Below are 13,341 nucleotides of genomic sequence, written 5' to 3'. Positions count from 1 at the left end.
GAAAACATTAATAGTTCCACTTATTGGTAGTCTATACTCATTGGTAGTCTCATTGGTAGATTCTACACTGGTCTGCTAAATAATTAAAGTTACAGATATAACTTTTATTGTTTTTTTTTTATTTTTTTTCTGGTTAACTAAAATTGTACTAGGTTAGGTTTAGTTTAATGATTAATGATCTACCGAGCCCTTGAATTGAGATCTGAACGGATCTGGAGCTTTTTTTCAAATAAAGATCTGGCCATATACGGATTTAGCTTCAAACCATGATATATTACTGTTAATTGATACTTGCTAGTTTTTGTATTTGTTTTCTTCTTATAAAAAAGTTGTTATGCTTGTAAGTTTCAATTAATTTTCTTTTGATTATTATAAGAAACATCATATTATAGTTGAATCTATAGGTATAAGTATACATTTGCAGCTATTAAGTCTTGTGTACTTTTCATTTTAAAGCTGACAATCAAAGATCTCAACTTTAATATAAGGAGAATTATCAATTATAAATTTAAAATTTTATTAACAATACAATGTTTCACTCGCTTGAAACTAGTCAAACGAGAACATCAGTTGAATAAAACCTTATTCAAATAGAAATATATTAAAATTAAGTTTATAAAACTTTAATAGTTTTAGTAGATTAAAACATATTCTTTTTATGGAAGCACATTGATCTTAAGCTTAGAGATAGTTTAATAGGACTGAGCTTATTATTTTAAGCATGAATTTGTTAAGCAATTTAATTTCATGCTCGATTATTTCAAGTTATATGCCATATTCTGCTGTGTCTTTCCATTATTTTATGATTTTTATACCTTCATTATAAACAAAATACGGCATTAAACATCATTTGACATTAAAATAAATTCTTTCAACGATATAAATAAGACTCAATTTTTAGAACAAAATATATTTCATGCTTCTTTCGTCAGTTGTATACTAAGCAATAAAAATAAAGTTTTAAATCTAACTTATATAGTGGAAATGCAATCAACGTAATTAATAATAATAAAGCAAAGAGTAATTAGCAATACATAAGTACTTCTAATTACAATGCAACTAAAAAATAATAAAACAGAGCAACAACTTATAAAACAATTAAAGAAAACAACGAAACAGTATAATCAAAATCTTTATGTTTACACAACTTAGGTTTTCTAAATAAAATACAAATAGCCTGAAGTTTAATTAAATCCAAAATGTGAAAACAATTTTTAACAATTTTAAATCTTTTTAAATTATAATTAATAGCACAATCAAGGTTATTTACTAAGTGTTCAGAAATAGCAGATATTTTTGAAGCATTTATTACTCTAATAGATTTAGTTTTCTCATTACTCTTACAAAATTCATCAATACTTTTTGGAATATGTTCTTTTATTCTTTTGCCAAATTGTCTTGAGGTCATCCCGACATAACTAGCTTCACAGAAGCAGTTAACCTGGTAAACTAGTAAACGACTAAAGTTTAGGGCCAACTTTGTCAAATATATTTATGGACTTTATAGAAAGAAAGGTGATCTCTAAGTACAAAGTAACTTATTATAGATATGTCGACGATTGTTTTGTACTAGGAAAAGACGAGAAAGAGATAGATGAACTTTTTAATGTGTTGAACAAAACACGTTCTTCAATAAAATTTACTTCAAAAAAGGAAAACAATGATGAATTAGCTTTTCTTGATGTTTTAGTAAAACGACACAAGAAGCAATTTTTGACATCCGTTTTTAGAAAGAAAACTTTCACTGGTAACTACTTAAACTTTCATTCATTCTGTAGCATGAAGAGAAAAACAAATTTAATAAGAACGGTTTGCCATCGAGCACATAAGATCTGTTCAAGAGAATTATTTGATGACGAAATAAAACAGATAAAATTGGTATTAAATAAAAATGGTTATCTACAAGAACTTGTTAATAAAACTATAAATTTACATCTAAATAGTTTGAACCGGGGACGTAGCTAGCTCAAAAAAGTTACGAATCTACAAAAATTTAAACATATGAAATGACGCGTGATAAAGTCCTAGCGGGAATACAGCTACCTCTAATGTTATTGAATTTAATCTGAAACTCTGCAGTTATGTTAATACATTAAAAATAAAATGTTGAAGTACGAGTGATAAGTGTATACAAGGCAATTTATTTTGCTCCACACCCCCTATGACTCTTTATGTGCTGCCACTTGTGTAAACCCAGAAAACATTCATTAAAAATTAGTAAAAAAAATTACAATTTAACTCAAAAACATTTATATTCATTAAATTAAACATTTAGCGTAGTCAATAGTAACAACAAGTTATGCAAATTTTTGTAACATAAAATTGTATGATTTTGATTTTTGAAGCTACAGCTTCTATTAGGATCAGTTTTGCATGCAGCTTTTTGTCAAATTAAAAGCTTTAACGCGCTAAATGTTACAATTTTGATGTATTTAATTCGTTTCATCTTTACGACACTAAAAACGCTAGAGAAAACATACATGTCGAAATTATCTCTCAGGAGTGCATAACTTAGTTTAAATGAATACTTAAAGCTAAGAAAGCAGAGTCTTTTTAAGCTGAATTAAAAGCAAATTTTTTCGCATATAAGTATACGTATCTGTAGATTTACAGAAACGTACCAAGCCACGTACCTGGTTTGAACAAAATAAAGCCATCAGGGCCGGAGAAATGCTTGATTCCTTTAGTATTGCCTTATGTCAATAAGAACTCAGGAGTTTTAGAAAGAGAGATTTGTAAATTAGTAAGTAGGACGTATCATTCGGCCAAGCCGATTGTTATTTTTATATCGAAACCAATGTTCAGACCTGGAGGAAAAGATCCGATAGCAGAATTTAAATAAAGTATGGTAGTTTACCAGTTTAACTGCTTCTGTGAAGCTAGTTATGTCGGGATGACCTCAAGACAATTTGGCAAAAGAATAAAAGAACATATTCCAAAAAGTATTGATGAATTTTGTAAGAGTAATGAGAAAACTAAATCTATTAGAGTAATAAATGCTTCAAAAATATCTGCTATTTCTGAACACTTAGTAAATAACCTTGATTGTGCTATTAATTATAATTTAAAAACATTTAAAGTTGTTAAAAATTGTTTGCACATTTTGGATTTAATTAAACTTCAGGCTATTTGTATTTTATTAAGAAAACCTAAATTGTGTAAACATAAAGATTTTGATTATACTGTTTCGTTGTTTTCTTAAATTGTTTTATAAGTTGTTGCTCTGTTTTATTATTTTTTAGTTGCATTGTAATTAGAAGTACTTATGTATTGCTAATTATTCTTTGCTTTATTATTATTAATTACGTTGATTGCATTTCCACTATATAAGTTAGATTTAAAACTTTATTTTTATTGCTTAGTATACAACTGACGAAAGAAGCATGAAATATATTTTGTTCTAAAAATTGAGTCTTATTTATATTGTTTGAAAGAAAATACGGCATTTCAAAATACTTTTTTCCTTTTTTTCTAGCTCAAAGTAGTAAAACTAAAAACTGGTGTGTAGCTCGATAACCGAAAAGTCTTTCTATACTGTTAATGTATTGTAGTCATTAATATATTTTTTAGGTTCCATATCTTTACCCAGATCAATAAACTTACTCAACTATTTCGGTTTATATCTTTAGATTATGTAGCTGTTGAATACAAAACTAGAGAAAACCTAATTATATTAGAAATACAAAAGGCATTTGCATGATATAGAATTGTCCATGATGTTTCTTGCTTGCTTAATTCTCAAAAAATACTTATCGTTGTAGAGGAAAGAGTAAGACTGATGTTTTTCTACAACAAAAAAGGAATAAACGTATAAGCTTAAAGAGACATAAGAAGTAAAAATGTATTAATAAACTAAAACAAAACAAAAAACTTATTAAAATTTGTATAATAATATTTTATAAATTGCAGATATATTTTTTAGCTCTATTTTTTTAAGTTTTATTGATGCTTTGATTTTTTCTACAAAAAATAATTTATCCTAGAATTTAATACTAACAAGTTATACTTATTTATTGAAAATTGAAAGCTAACAAAAAGAAAAACAGTAGTAAAAAAAACAATTATAATTAGGTTTTAGTTACAATTAATTATCTTACAAGTATAAATAGTTTTGTCGATAGTGTTTTGAAGAAATATCTGTTTTGGAGCATTGCCTAAACATAATGCATGAAGCATTGTGCGTTTAACAAAGTTCGTTTTAACAAATAACACTTTATTTTTAGTATTAGAGCTACCTTTGTAGACATATTTTGCTATATAAATGATTTTTATAAAAACTGTGGGTTAAAAAACAGTTTTTTTTTATTGATTACTTAAACTATTTTAAGTTACTGCGGCTCGCAAGCAACTCTTGCTTGAAAAATTTGATATGAATTGTAAAAGGTTGCCGAACTTTGGCCAAGTGCATGAAACGCTGTTTATTAAAAACTTTAATCATTAGATTGTACTGTGTTATCTACTTTCTTCTTTAAGTAGTGTTATCACTTGAGACGTAATTAACTTAAGAAAGTTGTCATTTAGTTTTACATGATAAAGTGGCCCGCAAAAGTCTATGTCGAACAATTCTAGAACTTAATGCTTTCTCATATGGCTTACCAACTAGATGCTTTTCAATTCTATTGTAAGATATAAAATGTATACAAAGAACTTCTCAAAGAAGATATAAAGTAACCATTATATAACCAAAGAAAGTAAGGACTCGTATATCGTGTGGAAAAGTAATAAAAATTAATCAATCAACATTTTTTTCTTTGATCCACAAAATTAAACATAAGCAGACTGTGTGCAAGTTGAGTTAATCTAATAATTTTCGTTAATTTTTTTTAAACTTCTGTAGCAACCAGTGTTCTACCAAATCCATAACATTAGGATAAGGATTCAAATGTTATTTTTAAAGTAGGATCTGGTTAAATTCTTCATTAGTATCAGGCCAAATTTTCTTTTAAAAATCCGGCAGGATCTGGATCTCAAAAGGCAATATTCGGTAGATCATTCGTTTCTAAACATTTAGATTGTAGGGCAATTGCTATTCGCAGAAGTATTTAGTACTGTAAATTTGTTTGATCGTAGTTGCTTTTTATATTATTAATTGTTATAAGTCTGTTTTGATTACTTTTTATTTTATTAGAATAATTTTACTTTAGAAAGAAAAACTTATGTTTTCCACATAAATGCATTAGGGTTTTTTTGAAAACCAAGATCCTTACCGAATCTTAAAAAGAAAGGACGAACTTGATAGATGATTTGATAGACTACTAGACTTAAGTTAGCTGAATAACGAAAATTTATCGAAATATTTGGAAAACGAGTTAGATATTTATTCTCGAATAATTTTTAGGGATAAACAGCCCTATTTTTCTACACACTTAGCAAATTTATTATTCAAAATTAGTAACATACATAACTATATTTGAAATAAAATCTTATGTGTTGGTTATGGTAACTTAACTACAAAAAAAACTTTTATTTTGTTTTTTTAATTTACATAAGTTTAAGTATTAAAGTTGTGAGTCAAGTATATAAAATAAAGGAAAGAAAAAACAAAAATTGCAGAAATATCTTTCAACGTAATTTTTAAACAGCCCTGAAGAACTGAGAAAGCAGTAAAGAGGTCTTATTATAATAAACATAAATATTAAACCTTGCATTGGAGTACAAAACAGAATTACTAAATACTTTTAAATTATACTTCAATTTTCTCACATAGCTCCATATCTATTTTCTTTTTAGATTAATACCAGAGTTAGATAATAACTGACCTTTAAGCAGGGTCGATACACTTTAAAGCAAAAAATCATGTGAAACTATTATCAAAATTAAAAATTAGCCAAGGTAGAAAAGGGTTGTAAAAGGTTTTATTGAATTTTTTCTAGGTTATTAATAATTAAAGTTCTTGTCTTACTTAGTATAAAATTAAGCTTAAGGTAAAAAAACTGTACTAATTAGTATAAAATCACTTAAATTATATTTTAATGCTACTTTACATGTGTTTATTAATAAGAAGCGGTCTTAAACAAGTTATAAATAATACTTAAATCTTATTACATAGTATAAACTTTTTTTATTTTACATGTATAAGTCGTTAAAGATTTCCGGTATCTTAATTTAAAACTCTAATGCCTTCTTTTTTAAACTTATCAAATTCCAATATGGTTGGACTCTCAGACTTAGTATTCTTATATCTCAAAAACTAATTTTCTAGTAAAAAGCAACTGTTAGCTAAGTTAAAGATCTTTAAATAAGATCAACAGTTAAAAAGTGCCTAACACCTCTATGCCTTAAACTATAAACATTTGAACGATACATTAAGACCTTCAAAAATCTTAATTATCTTGAGTCGTTATAAAATAGAACTTTGTTTTTGTGGACTATTTAATAGCCTTTTTGATGGTGTTGTTTTATCTTCTACATTATTTAGCTATTTTATATCAGTAAAAAACATAGTCTAATAACAGTGATATCACAATAATATCATAAAGTGAGTACCTATTCATTCATTTAATGACATGCTATTCATAAATATTTTTTATGATTTGGAAGCACAGATTTAATTTTAAAATAATTGTATACAACCCTTAAATTATTTGGTAAGAAAATCTACGTTTATTTCAGATTGTCTTTCTATGTTTAATAATTAATCTTGTGTTAAAACGTAGTCTGAAAAAGAATAAATAAATATTGACGTACTTGATAAAATAACAAATACATTTTAATTACTAAATTTAATAGTTTTGATTTATACAGAAACAGAAAAGGTTTTATCAAAAATGTTTATTTTTAAATGCTTCTTTAATATTGAAACAATTAACCTAATTTTTTTTAAAGACCTAGTTTACATTTACTGAAGCACGAAATAAGTTTTAAAAAAGTAAAAGATTTACTTATATTTTTGAAGATCGATTTATAATAAAAAAATAAAATATGGAAATGTACATTACAAAATTTAAAATCTTTATCCAATACTTTGTCATTTATAAGAATTCTAGTGTCTTTTAATTGTACTTATGTAAAGAACATTGTTGCCTCTGATGAACGCATCTCCAAACTTACTTTTCAATTGACCGTTTGAATATTCTTCAGTTTGTTCTAAAGCTATGTTCATATACCCGTCTAAACAAGCAAGGACGCCTGTGATTTGTAATAGTTTTTATAATACCAAGATGATAGACCTTATATACAGTTTTATTTTCATAAATAAATAACTTTATTCTTATCTAAACTTTGTCTTATCAGAGCACAATCTTAAAAATCTTACACAAAAATAATTATAAAAACTTTATTTAATACAAAAATAAAATAAGAAAATCATTTAACAAGAACTAATGTAAACTAAAATTCAAATCAAGACCACATAAAATTATTTTTTTATACTTAATTTTACTTGATTTAGACAAGATATTTTAAAGTCAAAAATATGCCTTGGCCAGAGATTTTAGTTGATGGGCCAGACATTTTCTTGTCCAATTATTAATTGTCTTACTATTTCGTTTACAGCATGTTTTGAAACTGTTTCATTATTATTATTATCAAATAGGATTTGAGCTACTGTGTTTTGTAATGTGTAAATAAAGTTGAATGCAATACTTTTATTAATTAAATATTCACTAGTCAGGTTTTTTCATAAATTTTTCTACTTGTTTGGTTTCATGTAGTACAAGTTTTATGTTTTATTGGAGATAACAATGATCATGTTGTTACTTAACAATTTTTTGATGTTATGATTTTGATGTTATTAAATTCTCACTGATTTATATTTTGTAAATTAATGTTTTTCAAAAATTTATTTTACAAACTAGGTTTCGGTCTAAGACCTTGTCAGTGCTTAAATAAATCTTATTCAAATAGAATTGTTAAATGTTTTTATGATTAATTGATTCTCAAAGATGCTTAACCTATTATTAATTTTGTAAAGGGCATAGGGAGGATAAAACACTTTTTCACAGTTTGATCTTATTTTATAGAGTTTTAAGTAAGCAACAAGATGCTTTTAACAATTAAAAAAAAATTCAAAAATAGTTTTAGATAAAACAGGTCAAAATCGGAAGTGACAATAGGTTCTTTATTGGAGGCGCAAACTAAAACGGCAAAAGAGACTAGTTCACTAAAAAGTATCTTCTCCTACGTTTTTTAGATAAATACCTCAAACTTTCAGGAAATCTTCCTTTGCAATATTTAGAAAATTCTGTCAGAAAGAAATTATGAAAAATTAAAAAATTAAAACTTTAAAAAAAAAATCAGCTAGTTATCTAAAAAAACATAGAGGAGATAGACTTATAGTGATTGTTAGTTATTCACCGTTTTAGTTTGCGCCTCCCATGAGAAACCTATTGTAGTCTCCGACTTTGACTGGCTATATCTCAAAATTTATTTTGAGTTTTAAAAACCTGAAAAAAACAGCTTGTGGCTTAGTTAAAACTTAATTAAGTAAGACTAAATTGTGAAAAAGGTGATTTACCCCATGCCACATGCCCTTTAAAACCTATGAATTAATATTTTGCTTTTAAAATAAATTACTAATCTTTTTTGCCAAATTTAGCTTTTCTATTAAGATTTGTACAAAAGGTGAATTTTTTGATACACGTAAAGGTTATTAAATACTTTCTATCAATAAAATTATGCTGTTCAAAAGACTTTAGCAGAGCTCTATAAAAAAAATAATGAACAAACCTGGGGTAGTAATTCTGAACATCAAATACCTTAATTACAAATTGAACTATGTATTAGAATCTAAAAAAGAAAGTAAAAACAAGCTTATCTTATATATTTTTATTCGAATTGATTTCCATTTAATTTAAATAATTGATAAATATTAAAGCTTTTTTGATAGGAAAAACAGTTTAAATTATCCAAAGAGATCTTGAAGCTATTTATAATAAATGGTTTATAAAAATGAAAAAGCTTTGTTTGTCATATCAAAGTAAAATGTTAATATATTTTGAAATTCTGAAAGCTAGTCAAGTATTAAGAAGCTTATAAATAAACATAGAAAAGAGACAATACAGAATCATATTGAAAAAATTATATAATCAAGCAGTATAAATAATTGAAATCTAACTAAAAAACAATAAAAATCTTACCACGATAATCAACACCAGAATTAAGTTTAACCACTACCGGCTTACCAATGATTTGCTTCAGAAACTCACTTGGATTTTGTTTTTTAGACATTCTACACTTACAACATATACACTACAAAACTACTTGGTTTTGTTTTTGTTAAGAAAATTTAATTTATAAATATACAAGTAATATACCTTAAACATGTAAGTTAGTGTTTAAGAAAGTTGTTCTTAAAGATGGTTATAAAACAAAACAAAAATATGATTATTTTTTTAAATAAGGACTATTAATACCTAACACTATGAATCTACATCAGGGTTTCCCAAACTGGGCCAATTAATCCCCTTAGAAGCCATTACAGAAATTTAGGGGGCCATTAGCAGCAAAGGAGCCATAAGTTTAAAAATTAAAACTTAAACTAGATATTCTGGAGTTGATGATGAAGAGCAAAAAAATAAAAAGGTCTTGACGTTTTTAATGGTAGTTTTGAAACTTCTACAAGAAACTATGGAAAAAAATTAGAAAATTGAGGGTGCCACAAGGCCACATACTTAAACTTACACTAAATATTCTGGATTTAGTAATGAAGAGCAAAAAATAAGTCTTGGGTAATTTTAATAGTAGTTTTTTGAGAAATGTTGGTGGAGGGGGCCATAGCTTTTTCAATTTCTTTAAGGGGGGTCTTTTAAATAAAAGTTTGAGAAACCCTGATCTACAATGATTGATTAAAATTTAAAAATTGACAACAAAAAATTGTATATTGTATTATAATCTTTAAGTAGTTCTTCAATCTTTTATTGATTTAATAACAGTTTTATATAGAAACAGTTGAAGTATATAACATTTAAACTAATATTAAAAATTCTGAGAGGAAAACAAAATTCTTATGAGCTTTTATACCTGGTAATAGGTGCTGTTAAGGGCATAGGGGGGGTAAACACCCTTTTTTGGTTTTTGATCTTATTTTATATAGTTTTTACTAAGCTACAAGATGCTTTTTACAAATTTAAAAAATTCAAAATAGTTTTTGAGATGTAGCCGGTCAAAGTCGGAGGCAACAATAGGATCCTTATGGGAGGCGCAAACTAAAACGGCAAATAACTAGAAATTATTAGAATCTATCTCCTCCTAGGTTTTTTGAGATAACTACTTCAAATTTTCAGGAAATGTTCCTTGCAGTATTTAGAAAATTCTGTTGGAACAGAATTCAAAAAAAAAATAAAAATTTTATAACAAAATAACAAAAAAAAAATGTTTTTTTGTTTATTTTTACTATAAAATTTTTATTTTTTTTTAAATTCCTTCCGACAGAATTTTCTAAATATATTAAGGAACATTTCCTGAAAGTTTGAAGTAGTTATCTCAAAAAATGTAGGAGAAGATAGATTTTTAGTGAAATAGTCTATTTTTGCCGTTTTAGTTTGTGCCTCCCATAAGGATCCTATTGTTGCCTCCGACTTTGACCAGCTATATCTCAAAAATTATTTTGAACTTTTAAAATCTGTAAAAAGCATCTTGTAGCTTAGTAAAAACTATATAAAATAAGATCAAAAGCCAAAAAAGGGTGTTTACCCCCCCCCCCCCATGCCCTTAACAGGGTTGCCACTCTTTGAGTCAAAAAAACTGTCTTAAGTGAGCTTTGACTGTTCTGAGTTTTTTAAATTCTTAAAAAAGTCTTTTTTAAGTTTAAAAAACTAATAAAAATAAATTTCATTATCAAAATTAATCATAAAATAAGAAAATATTGCAACTATATAAAATAAATCTCATTCAAAATCTATAAAAATATGTCATGAGATTTTTTAGAAAACTCAAAATTATCTTGAGTTTTTATAAGAAAAGAAAACTATCCTGAGTCAGCCTAAGTTGAAAAACTAAGTTGAAAATACCCAGAGTTATTCTAAGTGTCTGGCAACCATGTGTCAAAATTTTTAAAAGGTTTTTATAGCCTTTGTTTTAATTTGTACTAAATTTTAAAATGTTCAGTCAGTTTCAGTCTGTTGCTTAAGTAAGTATTTCTATAAGTGTTAACAGACAGTAAGTTTATAAGTTTTTTTTTTAAATATAGTTTTACAGAATACATTTTTAGAAATGTTTTCTTGATAATTTAAAAAAAAATTAAACTTAATGTAGTTTAAAAAAAAATATATGACAAAATAAAAAACCTTATTTGTTTATTTTTGTTTTTTAATATAACAACATTCTTTTTTCAATTCTTCCTGACAGAATTTTCTAAACATTACAAGGAACATTTCCTGAAAATTTAAGGCATTTAAGGGCATAGGGAAGATAAAACAATTTTTTCACAAGTTCATCTTATTTTACAGTTTTTACAAAGCTACAAGATGCTTTTTACAGATTTTAGAAATTCAAAATATATTTTGAGATATAGCCAGTTAAAGTTTGAGGCAACAATAGGTTTTTTATCAGAGGCACAAACTAAAACAGCAAATAATTAGAAATCACTAAAAATCTATCTCCTCCTATGTTTTTTGATGTAACTACAGGGTTGCCACTAGTAAAGTCAAAAAATCTTCCCTGAGTAACCCTAAAATTCCTTGAGTTACCCTGAGTTGTATTTCAAATCCTTAAAAATTTTATTATTTATCAAAAAATTACAATGTTAATTCTAAGAATATTGAAGAACTAGCCGCAAGGCTAAAAAACTTCTATATAAGCACTTAAAAAATTAAAATAAAAAATTTTTTTTAACAAAATATTGAAACTGGATTAAGTGAATTTAATTTTAGATCTAGAAAAAAAATTTTCCTGAGATTTTTAAAAAAATCTTCCCTGAAATTTTTAGAAAAAATCAAAACTGCATAAGTTTCCCTGAGTTAAAAAAAAAGAGTCAAAATTCCCAAAGTTTACGTAAGTTTTCTTGAGTCTTTCTGAGATTTTCTATAATTAGAAAATTCCCTGAGTTTCCCTCAATTTCTGGAGTTTCCTGAGTGTGTGGCAACCCTGTAACTACCTCAAATTTTCAGGAAATGTTGCTTGCACTATTTAGAAAATTCTGTAGGAACAAAATTCAAAATTAAAAAAATTATAGTAAAAAAAAAGTTTTTTGTATATTTTTTTACAAAATTTTTATTTTTTTAATTTTTTAAACTTCTTTTTGACATAATTTTCTAATTATATCAGGGAACACTTCCTGAAATTTTGAAGTAGTTATCTCAAAAAATATAGGAGAAGATAGATTTTTAGTAAAATAGTCTATTTTTGCTGTTTTAGTTTGCGTCTTCCATAAAGAACCTATTGTTGCCTCCGACTTTGACCGGCTATATCTCATAAATAAATATGAATTTTTAAAATCTGTAAAAATCATCTTGTTGTTTAAAAACTCTATAAATTTTGAAGACTAAATTGTGAAAAAGTGTTTTTAAATTTTTAAAGGACAAAAAAAATAAAAACCTTATTTTTGAGTTACTACACACTAGGTTGTGAAACTTGTATACACATTGTTAAAGGGCATAGTTCATTTTTTAATTTTTAGTTGAATGTTTAACTTTAATACATTATTTGTACAATTATGATTTTTTTAGTGTAAATATCATATCTACTGAATGGATCAAATGAAATTAACAAGTAATTTTTTCAATAACACATACAAATATTTTCATAACTATATATGCAGTCACTTTTCTGGATGATTTTATAAAAATAAAATTTTACATAAATTTTTGTTGAATGGAAGTTTAAGATATAAAAGTAACAGGGTGGCCACTGGTCTCTTGAATGTGCGTTAAAATAAATAGAATTATAAATAGTAAAAATAATATTATGTTTTACATGTAAAAATTATTTAAAATTCAAGATTTCTTAATGATTTATGTTTAAAATCCAATTTTTTTTTTGTTTTTTCTTAAATATTTTGTTTCTCCAGGTTCATAAGACTTAAATTGATCCAGCTTCTAGGATTTCAGGTTTTTTTGGCAGCTCTGTTAAGTTATTACATAAATGTTTCACTATAAGTCTAATTTAGTATAAATAAACTACAACATATTTAAGGCCATAGGGGAGGGGGGGGGGGGTTAAGCCATGTTTTTTACAAGTTGATCTTAATTTATAGAGTTGTTTCTAGGCTTTGAAATACTATTTATCATTTCAAAAAATTTGAATTATTTTTATTGAGATATGACCAGTCAAAGTTGGGCCACACAATGGTTTCCTATGTGAAGGGAAAATAAAAACAGCAAAAAAAAAAATTTATTTAAAATCTATCTCCTTCTACAATTTTCAAGCAATTTTCTTCAAATTTTTAGTCAAATCTTTATACAA

At 26.0% G+C, this 13,341-nt stretch overlaps 1 protein-coding gene across 1 annotated transcript; it reads right to left on the bottom strand.

Moving 5' to 3' along the window:
- Positions 1-6,697: 6,697 nt before the first annotated feature.
- On the bottom strand, positions 6,698-9,199 carry LOC145834370 (U6 snRNA-associated Sm-like protein LSm6). The gene is made up of 2 exons (XM_082941784.1): positions 9,078-9,199; positions 6,698-7,128 (listed from the first exon to the last, which is right to left on the bottom strand). Exons 1-2 carry the CDS (start codon positions 9,166-9,168, stop codon positions 6,983-6,985), a joined length of 237 nt encoding a protein of 78 aa, XP_082797910.1. The 5' UTR covers positions 9,169-9,199; the 3' UTR covers positions 6,698-6,982.
- Positions 9,200-13,341: the final 4,142 nt, after the last annotated feature.

This window comes from Thalia democratica, chromosome 4 (genome assembly GCF_965202585.1).
Source record: "Thalia democratica chromosome 4, ktThaDemo2.hap1.1, whole genome shotgun sequence".
NCBI lineage: Eukaryota > Metazoa > Chordata > Thaliacea > Salpida > Salpidae > Thalia > Thalia democratica.
Note: the sequence above shows the minus strand (reverse complement) of the source record. Positions and strands in the feature narration are given on the sequence as shown.

Coding starts and splice junctions, on each gene's coding strand:
- LOC145834370 (XM_082941784.1), bottom strand. CDS start 9,168: ATGTCTAAAAAACAAAATCCAAGTGAGTTTCTGAAGCAAATCATTGGT. Junction 7,129..9,077: donor TTCTGGTGTTGATTATCGTG/GTAAGATTTTTA, acceptor TACAAATCACAG/GCGTCCTTGCTTGTTTAGAC.